The sequence below is a fragment of the Quercus lobata genome, chromosome 8 (genome assembly GCF_001633185.2).
Source record: "Quercus lobata isolate SW786 chromosome 8, ValleyOak3.0 Primary Assembly, whole genome shotgun sequence".
Taxonomy (NCBI): Eukaryota; Viridiplantae; Streptophyta; class Magnoliopsida; order Fagales; family Fagaceae; genus Quercus; species Quercus lobata.
The window spans coordinates 34,183,489-34,203,243 of record NC_044911.1 but is presented as its reverse complement, the minus strand read 5'-3'; the positions used below and the strand labels follow the sequence as shown (position 1 = coordinate 34,203,243).

The following is a 19,755-nucleotide window of genomic DNA, read 5'->3' as shown; positions in this document are numbered from 1 at the left end:
GTAAGCATGTTAGTAATACCCTGCCTAATAATTGAGTTGAATTTGCCAATGCCAATGTGATAGACTATGACAGAGGTTAAAGAATCTTTAAACATTGTCTCTAAAAAAAAAGAATCTTTAAACATTAGTTTTCCCGATCTGTCTCATAGCCTTGGAACAAGAAGTCACATAGTGCCACCTACTAAAACCTTCCAATGGAAAAACTATAGCCCAAGAAGCCTACAAGAGATACACATGTTGGATCTTCATAATCAAATCATACTACAAGTTTCTTCAATAGGGATTGCTTTAACAATTAAGGAGGTTAAATGGTCTTTAATGGCTCCCGTCGATGTTCCGATTCCATCTCCATGTTGGTAGATGCACTGAGCAGTTCGGGCCATGTTTAGTGACATATTTACCATTGATCTTGGCAACGAATTTTTGGCACTCTCTTTGTTCAATTTTTTCCATGAATAGTTGATTAATTCCTTTATGCACTGTTTTGCTTGTACTTCTGTTATGCCTTCTCGTACCATGTAGCAATGGATGGATTTTGCCACATCACCTCTCTTGCTCTCAGCCTTTGGATAAAAGAAACAGAGAATTAGTACATTAATACTTATTATGGTAAAAATTAAATAGTAATATTTGGCTAGCTTAAATTGCAAATATTTGTACCAAGCATACCTCTGAAGTCCCTAAATCATCACTAAGTCGAGTAATGAGGGATGACCAATATATTATCTCTGTGCCATTCTTGAAACAATCAATAGAAGTTTTTGTCAAGGTGCGACCAAGCAGAATATAGGCATGAAACATGGCTGCAGGACCACCCACTGAAACACAAGCATTTTCCAGGTACTCGCCCACTGTAGGAACGTATTTACCGTAAAACCACTTTGCTTCTGCTAAATGTGATCTACAAAGAGTTGCCCACTGCAATAAAAAATAATGCACGCCAATCAGACATTAATTATGAGAAATGTGTTTTTTTTTTTTTTTTCAATGGTAGAGTTACAAAATATGCCCAAACCGCATTGATCATACCCACACAATGGCTTTTAAGGATTAACTTAATTTTTAACCTTTTTTTTTAGTTAGATAGAGGGGACTTCATTGTTTTACTTAATAATAAATATAGTGAGACAAAAAAATTTCTAACTTGTCACATCTCACAATTTTTGACGCGATCTAATTCGATTGAGGTATAAAAAAAGAGTTAGTAATTGACTCATGAAAATAATATTATTCCAATCAATCTTTAAAATATGAGAAAATTTGAGATTTTAAAAAATTGTGCATAAAAGTTAAAAATTTAGCTTATAAATTGATGCCAAACGCATCTAAATCTCACCAAATCTCACAATTATAAAAACCTCTCTCTAAAATTATCTCTCTTTGTTAAGAAAAAGGATGAGAAGAAGATTACCAAGAGTGTTTCAGGTTCAAGGAAGGCAAGGCTGAACAAAAGCAAGAACTTGAAGAAGGATCAAAACGGCACGAAGACAGTAAGGCTGAAGTTCAAGAAGGGCCAAAACGACATAAAAGGACTTGAAGGAAGAGTGACGTCATTTAATGTAATGGCAAAGTTTTGGATTGAACAATTACAGAAGCTGCTTGTAGTTTTGAAAGCTTGAGTGAGGCGTGTGAGTGTCACGTGAGTGTAAATGTACTCAGTTAGGATTAGGACACTTGTCATAATTTTATTGGTTGCGTATTTCATGGTTAGTTAGTTAGCTTCCCGCCGTTTTCTCTTGTAGTTAGTGTAAGTTTGGATCCACGTTTACTTTTGCGTTTTTTTTTTTTTTTTTTTTCTACACGCGTTTCAAACTTTCAGGGGACAAGCGAACAGTAGAGTACTGTTCAGTACTGTTTGGCCCTGTTTTTTTGACTTTTCTGTCCATCAGTGGGTCCGTGCACTGTTCATGGACCCACAAATTTCATTTTTTATCAGTTTTTTCATTAAAAATGGGTCCCACAGCACTATTCACACATTTAAAAATTATTTTGCTACAGTGTTTTCAGTTTTAAGTTTTCAGTTTCAGTAAAATAAGTTCTATCCAAACAGACCCTTAGTTACTTTGTTTTCGTTGAATATAAACGCAGAGTGCGTATTTTGGTGGCAGTTGTATTCATTTTCTCAGACTGAGCAATGAAAGTATTTTTCTCTCATCTTGAATTCCCTTAGTTTCTCTAGAATCTTCTTTCAATTTCCAGTTTTAACATGGTATCAGAGCATTCAATTCCTCTCTGATTTTCTTTTTCGCTTCAATTCTCTGATATTTTCTTTTCATTTTCTTCGAGATTCACCAATGGCATCCACTGAGGACACACCTATGGTGAATGGTGTTTCAAACAATCATTCTTCATCTTCTGTGAATGAAGATTTTGTGAATCCTTTGTTTCTCAGTAGTAGGGATAATAACACAGTTCAATTGGTTTCTCAGAAATTGATTGGAGGAAGGAACTATTTTCCATGGGCTAGATTGATGATCATTTCACTCACTGCTAAGCACAAGATTGGATTTGTTGATGGTACAATTCCAGTGCCAAATCCATATTCTCCACAGTTCATACTTTGACTCGTTGTAATATGATTGTTCTCAACTGGATCATCAATTTAGTTTCTCCAGATATTGGCTCAAGCATCATGTACACTGATAATGCAAGAGCAATTTGGCTTGATTTACACCATAGGTTTTCACAGAAAAGTGAACCAAGGATTTTTGAGCTTCAAAAGGAAGCAGCTTATCTCGTGCAAGGTCAATTTTCTATAAAAGCATATTACACAAAGTTCAAGGCTTTGATTGATGAGTTGGCAAATTATCAATCTGTTCCAGTTGACAAACGTCCCTGTTCTTGTGGATCTTAGAGGATTTCTTCAGATCTGAATGAACAAGATTTGGTAATGAGGTTTTTGATGGGATTAAATGATTCCTATTCTACAGTTCGAGGTTAGATCCTGCTATATGAGCCATTACCTGATGTGAACAAGGTTCTTTCTTTGATTTTGCAAGAAGAGGAGCAAAGAAGCTTAAAAAATGGAGACTTTTCTGGATCTACCATGGCTCATCCTATTGAGGCCACAACATTGTACTTTAATGCCAGTTCTGGGTCTAAGAACAATCATGGTGGAAAGGACAAGTCCAAGAAAGAAGGACCAATTTGTACCTATTATGGTAAAATTGGGCATATAGCAGACAAATGTTATAGACTCCATGGCTTCCCACCAGGATTTAAGTTCAAGAACAAATCCTTGGCAAATTAGGTTTCTTACAACCAGATGACATCTCTAGGGAATCAGTTTTGCATTCAGACCACTAAAGATTCAGTTCCTTCATCTCCACAATGTCCAATTACCAAGTCAAAGTGTGAGCAGCTTCTTGCTTTCCTCAATTCTCAGCCTGTGAATGAGCATCCTTCTTCACATATAGCTTCTCAACAAGCAGCCACTGTGACCACTGTAGGACCAAGTACATCTCAACCCTTAGCCATGAGTGCTTCTTCATTTGACTATCTTAACAGCCAAGTACATCTCAACCCTTAGCCATGAGTGCTTCTTCATTTGACTATCTTAACAATTTTTCAGGTAAAGCCTTTTGTTCATCATCTTTCTTGATTCCAAATTCTACTATTTTCACTGCTAAAGTGGTAAATAGATCTGCCTTTGCAAACACAGATTGGATCATTGACACAGGAGCCATTGATCATATGGTTCATTCCATTTCTGTGTCCAATACCTATGTTTACTTACCTAATGGTGAAAGGGCTTTAGTGACTCATGTTGGAACTGTTCATCTTACATAAAGATTGATACTCATTGATGTGTTGTGTGTTCCATCCTTTACTTTTAACCTCATTTCTATTAGTCATCTTAACAAATCCTTGACTTGTTGTCTCATTTTTCTTGGTTCATTTTGCTTTATTTAGGATCTTGCTCTTTGGAGCATGATTGGTTTGGGTAGAGAGCAAAATGGACTTTATTTGTTGGACAACAAGTTCAAGATGTCATCTTCAGTTCCAATTACTTCTTCTTTTTGTTAGTCGATTTGTACTCAGCCTGATATATGGCATTTTCATTTAGGGCATCCTTCAAGTGGTAAACTTGATCTTTTGAATAAAGTTGTCCCTTTTGTATAGTGTAATAAGACTGCTCATTGTGACATTTGTCCAATTGCTAAGCAAAAAAGATTGCCTTTTACTTCTAGTAATCATGTTTCTAAATTCCCTTTTGATCTTGTTCATTGTGATCTATAGGGTCCTTTTTCCATTCCTATAGTACATGGTTATAGATACTTTCTCACAATAGTTGATGGTTTTTCTAGATGCACTTGGGTTTATTTTTGTTCAAAACTAAGTCAGAAACTCAGTTGTTGTTATCTCAATTCTATGCACTAGTTGAAACACAATTCAATAAGAAAATAAAATGCATTAGAATAGATACTGGAACTGAATTCCTGATGAAAGATTTCTTTAAATCCAAGGGCATTATTCATCATTTGAGTTGTGTTGAAACACCTCAACAAAACTCTATTGTAGAAGAAAACACCAGCATATATTGAATGTTGCAAGAGCACTTAGGTTCCAATCCAATATTCCTTTAGAGTATTGGGGAGACTATGTTCTTACAACAGTATACCTTATCAACTGAATACCATCTTCAATTCTTTCAAACAAAACTCCCTATGAGGTTCTCTTTGGTCATCTCCCTTCTTTTTCACTTCTAAGGGTTTTTGGTTGTCTTTGCTATGTTTCTACTTTAACTTAGGGCTGTCCACGAGTCGGTCCGGGTCGGGTTTGTGCCCAACCCGGAACCGACCCGACCAGATCGGGTGGGCAAACTTTCAACCCGCCGCCGACCATCGGAGAAGTCGATTCAGATGGGTTGGAACATCAATGAGCGACGGTCGGGTTCGGTCAGAGTCGAGATCTGGAAAATAAAGAAACTCCGGCAAGAAAATGATGAAAATCGGCCAAATCCTTCGAGTTTTCGCTGAAAATAGCCAAGATCTCGACTAGATCTGGCAAAATCTCGCCGGATCTAGCCAAGAACTCAACTAGATCTAGCGAAATCTCGCCGGATCTAGTCAAGATCTAGCCAAAATACATCTCAAAACTCGCCGAAATTATCAAATAATGCCGGAATCTAGGTTTTGCTTGCCGGAATCTGGGTTTCTCACCAGATTATGGGTTTTCGCCAGTCGGTTCGGGTTTTTCAGATTTTGGAGGGGAAAACCCGCCAACCGACCTGCCGGTTACGGGTTTTGGAGGCGGAGACTCGCCGTCGACCGTCACCAGCGTCGGGTCGGCTGGTACTCGGGCCAAATCGGATGGTTTTTGCGGGTGGGTCGGGTACCGGTTTTCTGTGGACAGCCCTACTTTAACTTATCATAGAAGTAAATTTTCTCCAAGAGCGACAAAATGTGTTTTCTTGGGATATCCTTTTGGAGTCAATGGTTACAAAGTTATGGATGTCGACACACATTCAGTATTTGTTTCTAGGGATGTTCAGCTTCATGAGTCAATATTTCCGTTTCAATCTCAAAATTCAACATTTCCTTCTCCACCCACTGAATCCATTTTATTACCAAGCACTTCAATTCCTTCACAAGCTACCTGTTTTGATACTTCCTTACCTGTCTTACCTATTACTTTAGCTGATGACCACACTACCACTCTTATCACTCCTCATGTAGATCCTATAAGCAGTCCTAATATACCTACTGTAGATTGTACCAATTTTGTAGACCATTCCCTCATCACACCTACTGATTCTCTAGATTCCACTCCTGAGTTACCTGTTCCCATTGCTTCCCCTTCTATTCCCTTGAGAAAATCCACTAGGGTACATAAAGTTCCTTCTTACTTGCAAGATTATACCTATAATTTGCTTGTTGGTAAGCCTTCACCTGGTGCTCCTTATGATATCAACGAGCACATTTCTTATGTTAACATTAGTACTTCACACAAAGTTTTTGTTTTTGTTGCAAGTGCTGAGATTGAGCCAGAATTTTTCCACCAAGCAGTTGCCTTTAAAGCTTGGCAACAGGCTATGGATAAGGAAATATCTACCTTGGAGCTTAACCATACTTGGGATGTTGTACCTTTACCAAGTGGCAAGACACCTATAGGGTGCAAATGGGTTTGCAGAATTAAATACAACCTAGATGGCTCAGTGGAAAGATACAAGGCAAGATTGGTAGCTAAAGGGTACACTCAACAGAAAGGGTTAGATTACTCAGAAACTTTTTCCCCAGTAGCAAAATCTGTGTCAGTTAGAGTGCTATTATGTATTGCTGCTGTGAAAGGTTAGGGTTTACATCAATTAGATGTAAACAATGCTTTTTTACATGGGGACTTGGATGAGGAAGTGTACATGACTCTGCCACAGGGGTTTCACAACAAGAGGGACTGTCCTAATAAATCTGCTAGACCACTTGTTTGTAGATTGAGGAAATCCCTTTATGACTTGAAGCAAGCTAGCAGACAATGGCATGCTAAGCTATTTGCCACTATCACAGCATTTGGTTTTGTTTTGTCAAAGTCAAATTATGCACTTTTTGTCCATTCCAAAGGCTCTTGTTTCACAGCCCTTCTAGTATATGTTGATGACATTCTAATTACAAGGGCATAAGTCTAAATCAAAGAAAGTATACTCTGGAGGTGTTACAAGATTCTGGCATGGTAGGGTGCAAACCAATGAAAACTCCTATGGAGCAGCATCTAAAGATGTCCAAGGATGAAGATGCTTTGATTGAAGATCCTTCTTTGTATAGAAGGTTGATAGGAAGACTAATGTATCTAACATTGACCAAGCCTGACATCTGTTATGCAGTTAATAGGTTGAGCCAATTCTTAAGTACTCCTAGGCAACCACACATGTTAGCTGAACAAAGGGTGTTAGAATACATTAAAGGAACTCCAGGTCATGGGGTTTATTTTCCAAAAGAATCAGATTTTCAATTGAAGGCTTTTTGTGATGCAAATTGGGCAAGTTGCCTAGACACTAGAAAATCCTTAATTGGATATTGTGTTTTTTCTTGGAAATAGCTTGATTTCTTGGAGGTCAAAGAAGCAAATAGTTGTTTCAAGGTCCTTAGCAGAAGCTAAGTATCAAGCCATGGCTTCAACCTGCTATGAAATCACCTAGTTGTTTTACTTGCTTGAAGATTTTAAAATTGAACATACTAAGGCAGCACTCATCTATTGTGATATCAAAGCAGCATTGCATATTGCTGCAAATCCTGTGTTTCATGAGAGGATGAAGCATATTGAAGTAGATTGTCATTTGATTAGAGAGAAGATTCAAGCAGGCATGATTAAGACCTTCCATGTAAGGACTAATCTTCAGTTAGCAGATGTCTTTACTAAAGCACTTGGCTTACCTGCTTTCATGAATTTGGTGAGCAGATTGGGTTTGATAAATGTTTTCAATACAAGCATACATTATCCTAAACCATTCCCAAGACTCCGTAGCTGTGCCTACTTCAGAAGCAGCTCTAGTCTTGAGGGGGACTACTAAGAAAAAGGATGAGAAGAAGATTACCAAGAGTGTTTCAGGTTCAAGGAAGGCAAGGCTGAACAAAAGCAAGAACTTGAAGAATGATCAAAACGGCACGAAGAAAGTAAGGCTGTAGTTCATGAAGGGCCAAAACGACATAAAAGGACTTGAAGGAAGAGTGACGTCATTTAATGTAATGGCAAAGTTTTGGATTGAACAATTACAGAAGCTGCTTGTAGTTTTGAAAGCTTGAGTGAGGCGTGTGAGTGTCACGTGAGTGTAAATGTATTCAGTTAGGATTAGAACACTTGTCATAATTTTATTGGTTGCGTATTTCACGGTTAGTTAGTTAGCTTCCTGCCTTTTTCTCTTGTAGTTAGTTACTCTGTTTTTGTTGTATATAAACGCAGAGTGTGTATTTTGGTAGCAGTTGTATTCATTTTCTCAGATTGAGCAATGAAAGCATTTTTCTCTCATCTTGAATTCCCTTAGTTTCTCTAGAATCTTCTTTCAATTTCTAGTTTTAATACTCTTCAATACCCAGATTTGATTTTCTCATAATTTTGATCATATACTTCACCAACTAACAAACTTCCCTTGTTTCTTCATGGTGTCCCTCTGTCTTCAGCTATAAATTAATGAGCAACCTTTTGATAAGTATCTATTTAGACAGATGATTTTCTTGTTTTTTTTTCCTACTTTCTTCTTCTTTTTTCCCCCTTTGTTTTGATCAACTTATATTTCAAATTTAGTTATTTTTCCCTGCAGGAAAAGCTAATAACTAGGCCAAGAACAACACTAAAGTCATTGTTATTATCACTTCAAGTGACTATTCTTGGGTTTTAAGTTGATCTCGTTTCTTGAAAAGATGAGTCCCATGTTTTAATATTTAATTGGAACTCGACTCTTGAAAAAACAAAGATCCAGGTAGACCAAAATTTTTAAAATGGCGGCATCAACTTCAGTTAGTTGAATGCATGCTTAAAGAACCCATCTCTTTAAGAGATGAGTAGGGACTAGTCTCTTGAAGAAAATCCACATAGGTTATTTCCTTAAATAAGTGTTAAGCAGTGCTATTTTAGTTAGTATTTTTTTTACTTGTATTATTAAGATTATTAAGAAAAACAATGTCCAAACATTTCTCTTCAATTAAAATTTCAAAGTATTGAGAAATGGGCTTTGATCGTCTCACGCTCCCCTTATACACTATTTGTACCTAACATGTGTCAACATATGTTAAATGTAGACAGTCTAAACAGATGTGAATTTCTAGTGTTTAAGTGTGGAACATTATCTGTCCTTTTGTGAACAATTTATTTCTCGTAACTAATCATATATATATATATAAAGCAAAAATTATAAGAAAATCCAGTTAGATCTTAAATTAGATTATAATTTTATGTAATGTGTTACATCCAATTTTCTTAATTTTGATGCAACTATTTACTATGCTACAAAAATAGAGGTGTCAATTTAATTTCTTAATTTTTTTTATGCTAAATGAGTTAGAGGTTCAATTTGGTCTAGTCCCGACTTAAAAGGTGGGTTTTACAGCCCCCAATGAGGAAGTGCCACATTAGCAATTTAGAGAAAACCAAATTCACCCCACCACACAAAACCATAAACCACTTAAAACTCCAGAGTCCTTTCTCTCTTTCTCTCTCTAAGCTTTATTTTCCTTCCATGGCTGCCACCAATCTCTACCCCTTCTCATCCTCTCTCTCAAAACCCACCCCTCTCCCAATAACTCACCACAAACCCACCTCTCTCTCCCCTCCAAAATCCTTAATGGTCTGTTTGGATTGAGGGAGAGGAAGGGGGAGTAAAGTAGAGCAGAGTAGATTTAACACAAAATTAGCTTATTTTTAGCCAACTCTACTCTACTCCTCTTCACTCCTCCTCCTTCCCCCCTCCGTCCAAACAGGCCATAAAAGCCATTCATGCCATAGTCAAGAGGCTGTTGGCACCTCTAACGCCTCTAGCAACGTTGTCAAAATTGAAGAAATCTGTTGAAGCTAGCGTATCATCTTCAACAAATTTCTCTTTACTCATTTTACAAATCTGATGTAAGTAGTTTCATATTCTTACAAAACCCATTTACACCCTCCATCTTTATTGTTCAAAGAGTAGTAAAAAGTACAACTTCAACAAATTCATCTCTAGCTACACTAACCGTAAACTGAAGAGTGCTTCATTCATCCAAAAAACAAAAAACCCAAAAAAGAGGAGCTTCAAGCAAATCTAAAAACAAAGTGTTGATTTGTTAAAATTGAACGGTTTTGTGAAATGGGTTTTGATAAAGGAAGAAAATTATAGGAAGAAGATGACTCCTTAAGTCTGGTAGTGTCGCCAAAAGATTCCTAGCTCAACAACATTAGTGGCTTCTTGAATCGGTGGCATGTAGGGAAGAAGCCTGGGATTTTGAGAATTTGATTTCTGAAGATAGCATTCGAAAAGAGGGTTGATTGTGTGTGGTAGTGTTAATCTATTATTTGTAAAAATCTGACGTGGCAAACTACAATTGGATGGTGTAATCCGATTTGAATTTATTCTCAATGAGTTACTATGTGAGAAAATTGTAGAATCAAAATTAATAAACCTTAATAAATTTACATTCATTGATTCATTTTTCTTATATTATTATTATTATTATTATAGTAATTGAAAAAATTAAATTTGTTTCATGAATAACAATTTAAATGATTTTTTTTTTTTCATTTGTTTCAAATAAACTTATATTTATTTTATTATTAGTAATTTTATATTTCCAAATATACAAACATTATATATAAACTTGATAAAATTTTAATACGCATTTAGTTATATTTATTTGTAAATGTAACTCATCTATATGCATGAGATTAGAATCTAGTTTGTATAATATGAGACAAAAAAATAAAATAAAATAAAAACTAGCTTATTTACAAAAAATTAAAAGTTAAAATATATAAAATATAACTAAACTAAAACAAAAGGGAAAAAAAAAAAAAAAAAACAAAAAAACACACCAAAAAAAAAAAAAAAAACACGCAAAAAACACAAAAAAGCTGTACTAAAACTCACCCATAATTTGTACAGTGTACATATCCAAGGAGTGTGAGAGAACGTTAAATAATATTTTTCCTTGTAGAATTAGCTTACCTCTTCAATAAGATAGGTCAGAATATTCAAGCCATGATCTTTGATTACATCACCAGCCATTTCATTAGCAAAGTTAAGAATAGCAACATAGCAAATCTTCATGTATTCGGGTAGGTCCTCCATTGCCTTCATTTCCCATCTGCGAAAAATATAATAAAAGGAAGAAAAAAAAAAACACAGATAAAAGGAGCAATGTTTATCATCAAAGTGACAGTTGGGAAATTCTGAAAAGGAAAAAAAATGTGATGATTAGGAAAAAGATAAAATAAAGTAGTATCCTTGATGATCATGTTTCTATGATACCGTTTCACTGCATCGGTGAAGCATTCAAGCTCATCTAGCAATCCATATACATCATACATGTCATCAATAACTAGTAATATGCATACAAATTTGGTGAGGCCTATCCTGCACTTGGAGAACTGGGGCTCAAAAATGATACCCACGGCCCACATATAATTCTCCATCACTCGGTCCCTTGAAAAAGTTAGCTTGTCTTTAAAACCCAAGTCTCTCCACCACCTGATGAATCAAATTTCAAACATGTTAATCTTATTGCAAGTTTCCATTAAAGCATTTATATATGGAGCAAAGTAAGTCCGACCTTTCTAACTCCTTGAGTTCTTGTTGATACACGGATTGCACTAAATTGTAATCCAACTTAGCCAGCTCAAGTAAGGTCAAGTTCTTTGTATTATCCTTTTGATAGACATCAATAAAGTTCCGAGCTTCAACTCTAGGCATCCTCCAATATAAGGGGATTTCCAGTGACTGTTTCACTTTCTTAGCTGAATTACTGTCCAATTTTTCCATTAATAAATTCAGGTTTTTGATACTAAAATCCCTGGCTTCTTCCAATATATTTTCTCCATGCATTCTAAGGTGCGAGGCTTCATACAAACTCAAAAGTCCCTCCACATCCCTGCTTAAGCTGTCTATGAATCTCCCATCTCGGCTTCTGAATTTGTCAAACACATCTGTTTACCACCATCATGCACCCAGAAACGAATTGTTTAAAGTCCCTTCAAACAAAATCAAGATACACAAATATATTAAAGACCTTTCCTTCTTCATGATCCCCAAAGTGATGCATTTGGCACTTGGATTGTTTTGTTCATCGTTTTTGTCTTTTTTTTTTTTTTGGTTGAAAAAATCAAATACAGCAAACAAGAGAACAAATACCCTTGAATTTTTAATTTAATTTCTTTAAATAAATTTAATGATTTTATTTTATTTTATCATTTTTGTCTTTCCATGTTAAATGTTTTCTTGATCAAATCACTCCAAATATATATATATATATATATATATATATTTTAACCTACTATATTACTATTTTTTGTCCGTTTGGTTAGATGAAAAAGGGAGATGGAAAATGGATGTAGAAAAATGAGGTTGTGTGGTCTTTTTCAGCTTGACCCACCAAAATCCATCCTTCCAAATTAGGAGGAAAAGTGGAAGAAAAAATTTATAAGACATTAAATTTACTATTTACCCATTTTAATTATAATCTTTATATCCCTTCTTGATGTGATAAGGGTATAACAATAAATTTATTTAGATTATATTTATATCTTTTCATTTTTTCATCCTCAATCAAAGTAGCCAAACATATATGAGAGAAAACTGAAATATTTTCTGTCATTTCTACATTTTCTGTCACCTTACTTTTCTATCTTCTAACTTATCATGCAATTTTTTTTAGCCAACAAGGCTAATAAAGAGAACCTCAAATCAAATAAAAAGGAACTAGTGTTTTTATAGGAGTACCATAGTAATTGACTTTTGAGCATTTGTGCTTAGAAATATATAATCTTGTTAAAAAAAATGATTGGTAGTAGAGATGTAAAGTGTGGAAGTTAGATTGTATCAAATATATAAATTTTTATAATTATTTTAATGATTCTTTAACATACATTCCAATTCACAATGCCTTCCCACTGATTTAGTTAAGATTCCAAATTTAAGAACCCTGCATATATGGTTAGATTTTGGGAGAAAACACATTATGTCTAAGGGGAGCAAGAGTCCCCCCTAGAATTTTCTTTCAAAATAAAAATTATATTTGTATAATTAATATATAAATATTTCAAACTTTAGATTACAAAATTTATGACCCAAAACTGATATTTTAAAAAAAAAAAAAAATCTAAAAACATATAGGCAAAATTTCCATTTTGGTCTCTACATTTTGGAGACGCTTTCAATTTGGTTCTCACTTTTTCCAAACAGTCAATTTGGTCATTTGTATTTTTAACTTGTTGTCAAGTCAGTACCTACCAATCACTTACAAAAAAAGATGCTTATGTGGCAAAGGATTTGCATTATTGGCACACTAAAAACTTATGTGGCAAAAAACATAATAAAAAATTTTATTTGACAATTAAAAAATGCAACATTAGAATTCAAATGAAAAAATATCAATTTCTCAATTTTAAAGAAGGAAAAAAAGAATTTAAAATATGAAAGAGAAATTATGGTAAAGAGAGTTTCTCATTTCTCGTATCTTCCTCTCTACAACATTTTCCATAGATCGATTATTATTGTTAATAGATACACAGATAAATTAGGTATCTTGTTCTCAATCTTCCTCTCTCGTTTAACTTGCTCTCAATCTTCTTCTCTCATTTCTCATATCTTCATTTCCACAACATGTTTATTTCCTTTCTCTCTCTTTTTTGGTTTTTAGGGTTTCAGTATTGGATTTGCGTTTCTTCATTTCGAATTTTTGGTTTGTGATCTCAAATTTGAAATATAAATTTGAAGAAGTAAATTAAATTGATCTTCTTTGACACTATAGCCACTCTGACACAATCACTCTTGCTCCAACCAACCATGTAGGGGCTCTACAACTAACAAAGGAGGCTACAAAGGCTCGGGGGTTGCTACAATTGCACAAGGCAATAGTGATGCAAGGTTGGGTCCTTGCATCTTGGGCTTGAGATGAGGAGATGTGGGTTAGAGGGCTTAATTGGATCAGTTGTTGTTGTTGTTGTTGGGTTTAGTGGTGGTGCTGGAAAGTTAGCGTTGGGGTGGTGATGAATTTGGGTTTCAAGGTGAAGATTTTAGGGATTAGTTTGAACTTGGGGATTTTGGCTAAAATTTGTGGAATTAATTTGATCTTTTTTGATTGTTAACATAAGTTTCGTTGTAATTCAAAGTCAAATTGAAGGTTAGAAACAATTTGATATATATGTGTGTGTGTGTGTTAATCTACTATTGTTGAACTAGATTATATTTTGTTACCAAGAAATTTCAAAAAATAAATAAAAGCGAAATTATGTTTGGTTAAAAAAAAAATTGTAAGAAAATTAAAAGAAAAAAAATAAAAAAATGGAAAAAAATGGTAAAGAAAAGAAAATATTTTTAAAATCTGATGTGACATTTGTTTTTGCCATTTTCGCTAATGTGTCTAGTAAAATTTGCACACGTCAACATCTCATTTAATATTTTAATATTAGGCATGCCAACAATGCAAATTGTTGGCCAAATAGGCATTTCCTGTTAGTGAGTAGATGGTAAGGCCTAACTTGACAGCAAATTAAAAATAATAGGACCAAATTAATTGCTTGGAAAAAGTGAGAACCAAATTGAAAGTGAACCCAAAATGGTAATTTCTCCAAAAATAAAGTGGTGACTTGGACCATAAGTGTTTGGTATTACAATTTACTTCTTTGATGTTTAGAATTCAATGTTAGAGCGTTAGCATTGAAGGTGCTAAAAAGCCAAATTTTTATTTTTAGCACCACAAACCACAAAAGCTAAGCTACATCAATGGTGTTATTGTTAAAAAATTTAACAAAATTGCTACAGTATACTATCATCTTTCATAGTCTACTGTAGCAACAAAGTTGTAAAAAAAATATTCAGTGTGTTCCTTTCTTTCATTATTATATATTTTCTCTCTCTCCCTTTTCTCTTTCTTCAGACTTCTCTCTCTCTTCTTTGACCGATCCTCTCATCTTCACCTTCACCCCAATCTCTCCTCTCTCCTCTCTTCTCTCACTCCGGTGGTTTTGGCAGTGGGTGTCAATCCGGTGGTTTGTGATGGTGGTTCATGATGGTGGATGGCAATGGGTGGTTCTTTGCTGTTTTTTTTTTTTTTTTTTGTTCTTCCAAGATGGTTTCTTCTTCACTGGTTTTGTGGTGGTGGTGCCGTGATGGTGGCTGTGGGTTGAAGAGAGGGAGAAGATAGAGAGACAGAGAAGTGGAGAGAGGGTTGTGGGTTTGGTTAGTGGCTGTTGGAGAGAGAGAGAGAGAGAATAATAAATAAATGAATAGTATTTAGTTGTGTTACGAAAAATAAGATTATTGATGTATGGTGAATTGTGAAATGGTAAGTTAATTAAAATAAATAAGGTGGCTTTTTTAGATACTAAAAACTAATTTCTTTAGCTCCATTAATACTAATACTCTTAGAAATTTGCCACTTTGAATTTTTAGTCATGTCACGCTATCTGTATCCACTTAAAGGATTGTTGTATGCTTTTTATTTTTATTTTCAAATTTTATCTCTTTATTTTTTTCTTTTTCTTTTTTCTACTTTTTTTTTTTTTTGAGAAACAATTTTTCTTTTTTCTACTTGGTAACACTAATTGATTTTTTTTAGTACAAAAAATATTGGCCCTTTAGTGATAAATACTTTGACATTCAATTTTCTTGGGTTTTTATAATTTACCCAAAAATATTCATGTTTTGGCCCCAACAAATCCTCACTCCTTATCCCCTAGTTACATGAATGACAGTATGTAACATCACCTGAGCTAACTGGGAAACCACGTTCTCTTAGAATCCGAAAATGCAATGCGGCTGTGTAAAGATCGCTAGTAACATCTGGACGTTGAAATTTCAAAGCCTCTTCTATCTCTTGCTCAAAGTGGTAAGCCACTCCTAGCCGCTGCATTGAATCTATAAGCCTCAGTAAGACACTTTGGTCTTTTGTGGATGTCAACAAAGTTTTAACGTCTTTCTTCAACCCCTCAAGCCGAGTGGCATGGATCTCATACTGCAACACAACACAACCAAATATTCATTATAGTAAATATAAATAATTAGTGCATATATATGTCATAATAAATGTGGAATAGTGTTATATAGAAAGTGGACTTACTGAGTAGGGAGTGGTAAAGGACTCAATGAGTTTCTGATCCCAAATACTTGGGTGATAATTAGCTGATCGTCGTTGATTCACTTGTGTTTCATTGAACTTTGCTGAGACGATAATGAAGGAGGGTAATACTGATAGGCATTGCTTGCCTCTTTTCGTATGTTTCCTTGTTAGTGCAGTTGCATTTCTTTGGTGATTTAATGTAGCAAGACATGAGGGAAAGGAATAAGGAATTCGTAGTTCCATCAAGAAGACTCAAGAGGGTGCTGCTTTTTTCTTTTTTGGGGGGGGGAAGAGAGGGCTTTGCTTCCTTGAAAGTGAACAGATGATAGATTATATAAAGAAAACTTCAGGAGAGTACCTTTTATATAAAGACAAATTTTTTTTTTTTTTTTTAATTGGTACTAGGTGTCCAGGACTTTGTCCCAACTAATTTTGGGGGTGCTCCTGCCTTAAACGAGTTAGGCAACTGCTTAAAACCCCCAAATTGAGAAAGGCTTTTAAATTTTAACCAATTAGGTTAGTTTTTTATTAAAAAAAAAAAATAGAAAGATTAATTCTATAAAATCTATTCAAAGAACTAAAAACAAAAAACAAAAAGGTTAATTATTCTATAAAATGTATTAATTAAACTCCAAATTATACCCAATGCACAAGGAACAAAAAAAATGTCAAAGAAGGGAAAATGGGGAAAGAAGGCCTTCATTTAGGAGTAATAAATTATACCGAAAAGATTAACATAGATTAAAAAAATATTATAAAAAATTGAAAATATTATTTCTCTTTGTGACCTCTCTCTTTTTTTTTTTTTTTTTTTGACAATATCGTTCGAACAAATTGCTTTTTCTTTTAATCTTTCTTTGTATTTATTGATTCTGTTATGCATCGGATTCTCTGTTCCAGCCATTCTCTTCAGGTTTGAGGTTTGCCTTGAAAAAATTTGTCACTGTTGTGTTTGTTACTCTAATTTTAACTTGTTTAATTGTTTCTATTTGTGTCGGCGTTGCATTGCCTTTACTAGTTTTGGTGTTTCTGCTTTGCTGGTGTTGTATTGCATTTTACATTTGTGGCAATAGGTACCGAAATATGTGGTCCACACAAACCACGCCTACTTACTTCCATTTTTTTTTTTTTTTTGGTTCAAGCGAAATATGTGGCTGTTTATCATGCATCTCTCTCTCTCTCTCTCTCTTTAAATAGTATGATACCCATTACCCACTTACTTCATTGATAGTACTGCAAGAGACTGTGCTCATGGACCATTTGAATTCATTGTTTAGTCATTGTTTAGACCAAACTCACGTAAGTGGGTGGAGTCATGTCAGTGTCTCTCATAATAAAGGTGCGATTGATTATACATTTCCCCTTAGATCAAATGTTTTACAATGAATTCACCATTTATTTAATTCTTGGAAAAATAAGAAAAGAAAAAAGAAAAATTAATCATTTTATTAATTGAAAATATTTTACATCAATTTTGAATATAACTAGATTTTACATGGCTTTGATCCTAAATACAATTTAGGAAAACTTAATGGCTTTGTTTTCTAGTTACATTATAAGAATTGAAAATTACATGGATAAGAACTAATCTGGACCACTTCATCTAAGTTCAGAGACTAGGTTACAAAATATGAAGGTGATAAACCTTAAATCCATTTATTCATCCTCACATTTCGATTGAAAAATAAATTCTAGTAAATGTGTATGAATGGTGACATCTTAGATTCAAGCATTTGAGAAAATTATGAAGTTAATATTTTTTTCATATTTTGGATATCAATTTAATATCAAAGCTATTGTTATACATGAACATGTAAAAAACAACCAAGAACAAGCGAAGAACATATATGAACAACATTCAAGCATATTCAAGGAATTTAAATAGCCTACTTTGATCCTAAATTAATATCATAATAACATTTAAAAAAAAAAAGTTTATGGATGAGATAACACCTACACGCAATGTCCATACGATGAGAGAAGAGAATTTTTATGGTGGTTCTAAGGAGGAGGGAGTGCTCACTCAATACCTTGGGTCTAAGAAAATTTGACATTTTATCTATTTTCAAAATTACGTTCTAGTTCCTAATTAAAACTCAAAAAGATGAGCTAATTAAATTGGAATTTTAAATTGTGACTATTTTTATTTAATATTTATGTTTTTTTTTTATTTCATATATTTTAGATTTATATTTGTCAATTCCTTTCTCTACAGAGATAAGGTGGGTTCTTTCTAAAATCCTTGAGAGCTCTTTCTCTCTCTATCAATGGCAAACAAGAAATTAGGGTTTCTTGACTATAAAAGAAGAGGATTATGGGGGCATAAAGAGAGGGAAGACATGTACTACTACAGAAAGAAGGGGCACCAAATGGTAAGACCTTTCTTTTATTCTGCACTTTTATTTAATTGCTTTTCTGAAATTTAATAATTTGTTTAATTATTATCATTGAAATTACTTTTTTATGCCAACAATAACAACTTGTAATAACCTGTCATATAAGAAATGTTGTAGACATATCATTTCTTTATTTACCATAAAGATTAACATAGATTAAAAAAAAATATTATAAAAATAGAAAATATTATTGCTCTTTGTGACCTCTCTCTACAAACCAAAAAAAAAAAAAAAAAAAAATTAATGGCTTTTACTATTAGTGACACCTAATAATAAAAGTAAAATTAAATCTCCAAATATTAATGATGCCATATACTAGAACAATTATTATATATGAATCTTCCTATAAATTGTTTCAAACTGGGGACTTAACCATGATTTTCAGACCTGGATCGTTCAATAAACCGAAAAAGAGAAAGGTTCAAAGTTTTTAAGGTTGGACAAGGTCGAACCATGATGTCGTCATAATTAATTTAGTAGTAATAAAATAGAAATAAAGGTATTAAAATGGTAAACATTAACAAAATTTTACTAAAAATATGTCTCAAAAAATTTAAACAACTTTCAAATGAATTTTCACCACTTTTATAAGGTTAATAGAAAATAATAAAGTATAAACAAGTGTAAAAAATTTGTGTTTAGTAATCTTTCAAATAATAAAATAGTCTAAAATAAAATCATTTTCAATATAAATGTATAAATTGTATATTCAAATATAAAAAGCATAATTCTTTAACTACTAATAAAATTATCAAATAGTAATAGATTAAGATGAAGGTAATATGATAAATTGAAAAATTATAATTTAAACTGATAGTAAATATAATAAGAAATCCTACAAGGACACACCAAAGGGGCCTAACGTATTGGTTAGCGTGTAGGTATAGACTTCTTGAAAGAAGGGGGATCCTAGGTTTTATCGTTCGCCTCAATTGACTTGTAATTTTTAAAATATTGTAAAAAACTTGAACAGCATCAGAGTATGAACCGTATGTTCACACCTACCTTTTATAATAGAAAATTTGGGACCGTATGTTCACACCTACAATATTTTCAACTTATGAGAGTATGAATCGTATGTTCACACCTACAATATTTTCAACTTATGATTTGGATCAGTAATATGGATGGGCCCAGCATCATTTTATAAAAGAAAATCTGGGACCGTATGTTCCTTCACTTCCCATCCTAATAAGGCTATTGGCACACATATTAGCTTCGCGGTAGCAGTGCTTGATACGAATCTAGAGTAATTGGGATGCTAGTTGCCTGCAATCATCCACAAGAGGAGAGTTAGCTAAGTTGGCATTACTGAAACTAGTGAGCATATCTACTATGGCTTTAGCATCCATTTCAACTTCCACCATAAGGAAGTTTCTAGCGAAACAGATAGAGAGCCCATCACGAAGGGCCCAGAGCTCGGCAGTGAAACTTGAGGCTCTCCCAATGTTTCTAGCAAACCCAATCACCCAGTTCCCTCTTTCATCCCTTACTACACCTCCACCACCAGCAACTCCCAAGGTTTCTGACGCAGAACCATCAGTATTCAACTTCAACCAACCAGTAGCAGGTCTCTCCCATCTGATCAGTTTCTGAGTTAATCTAGCCGGTGCTTTAAGAGTAAG

The 19,755-nt window shown here is 34.0% G+C and overlaps 1 protein-coding gene across 1 annotated transcript; it reads right to left on the bottom strand.

The window, feature by feature from the left end:
- Positions 1–31: 31 nt before the first annotated feature.
- LOC115955023 (probable terpene synthase 9) lies at positions 32–16,048 on the bottom strand. Its single transcript, XM_031073050.1, has 7 exons — positions 15,735–16,048; positions 15,383–15,629; positions 11,229–11,601; positions 10,928–11,146; positions 10,625–10,763; positions 670–918; positions 32–563 (listed from the first exon to the last, which is right to left on the bottom strand). The coding sequence occupies exons 1-7, from the start codon at positions 15,975–15,977 to the stop codon at positions 252–254; spliced, it is 1,782 nt and encodes a 593-aa protein (XP_030928910.1). The 5' UTR covers positions 15,978–16,048; the 3' UTR covers positions 32–251.
- Positions 16,049–19,755: the final 3,707 nt, after the last annotated feature.

Excerpts from the sequence above, each read along its gene's own strand:
- LOC115955023 (XM_031073050.1), bottom strand. The coding sequence starts at position 15,977 with ATGGAACTACGAATTCCTTATTCCTTTCCCTCATGTCTTGCTACATTA. Across the intron at positions 10,764-10,927 it reads TTCACCGATGCAGTGAAACG|ATGGGAAATGAAGGCAATGG; the intron begins GTATCATAGAAA and ends TATTTTTCGCAG. Across the intron at positions 919-10,624 it reads TGACCTATCTTATTGAAGAG|TGGGCAACTCTTTGTAGATC; the intron begins GTAAGCTAATTC and ends TTTTTATTGCAG.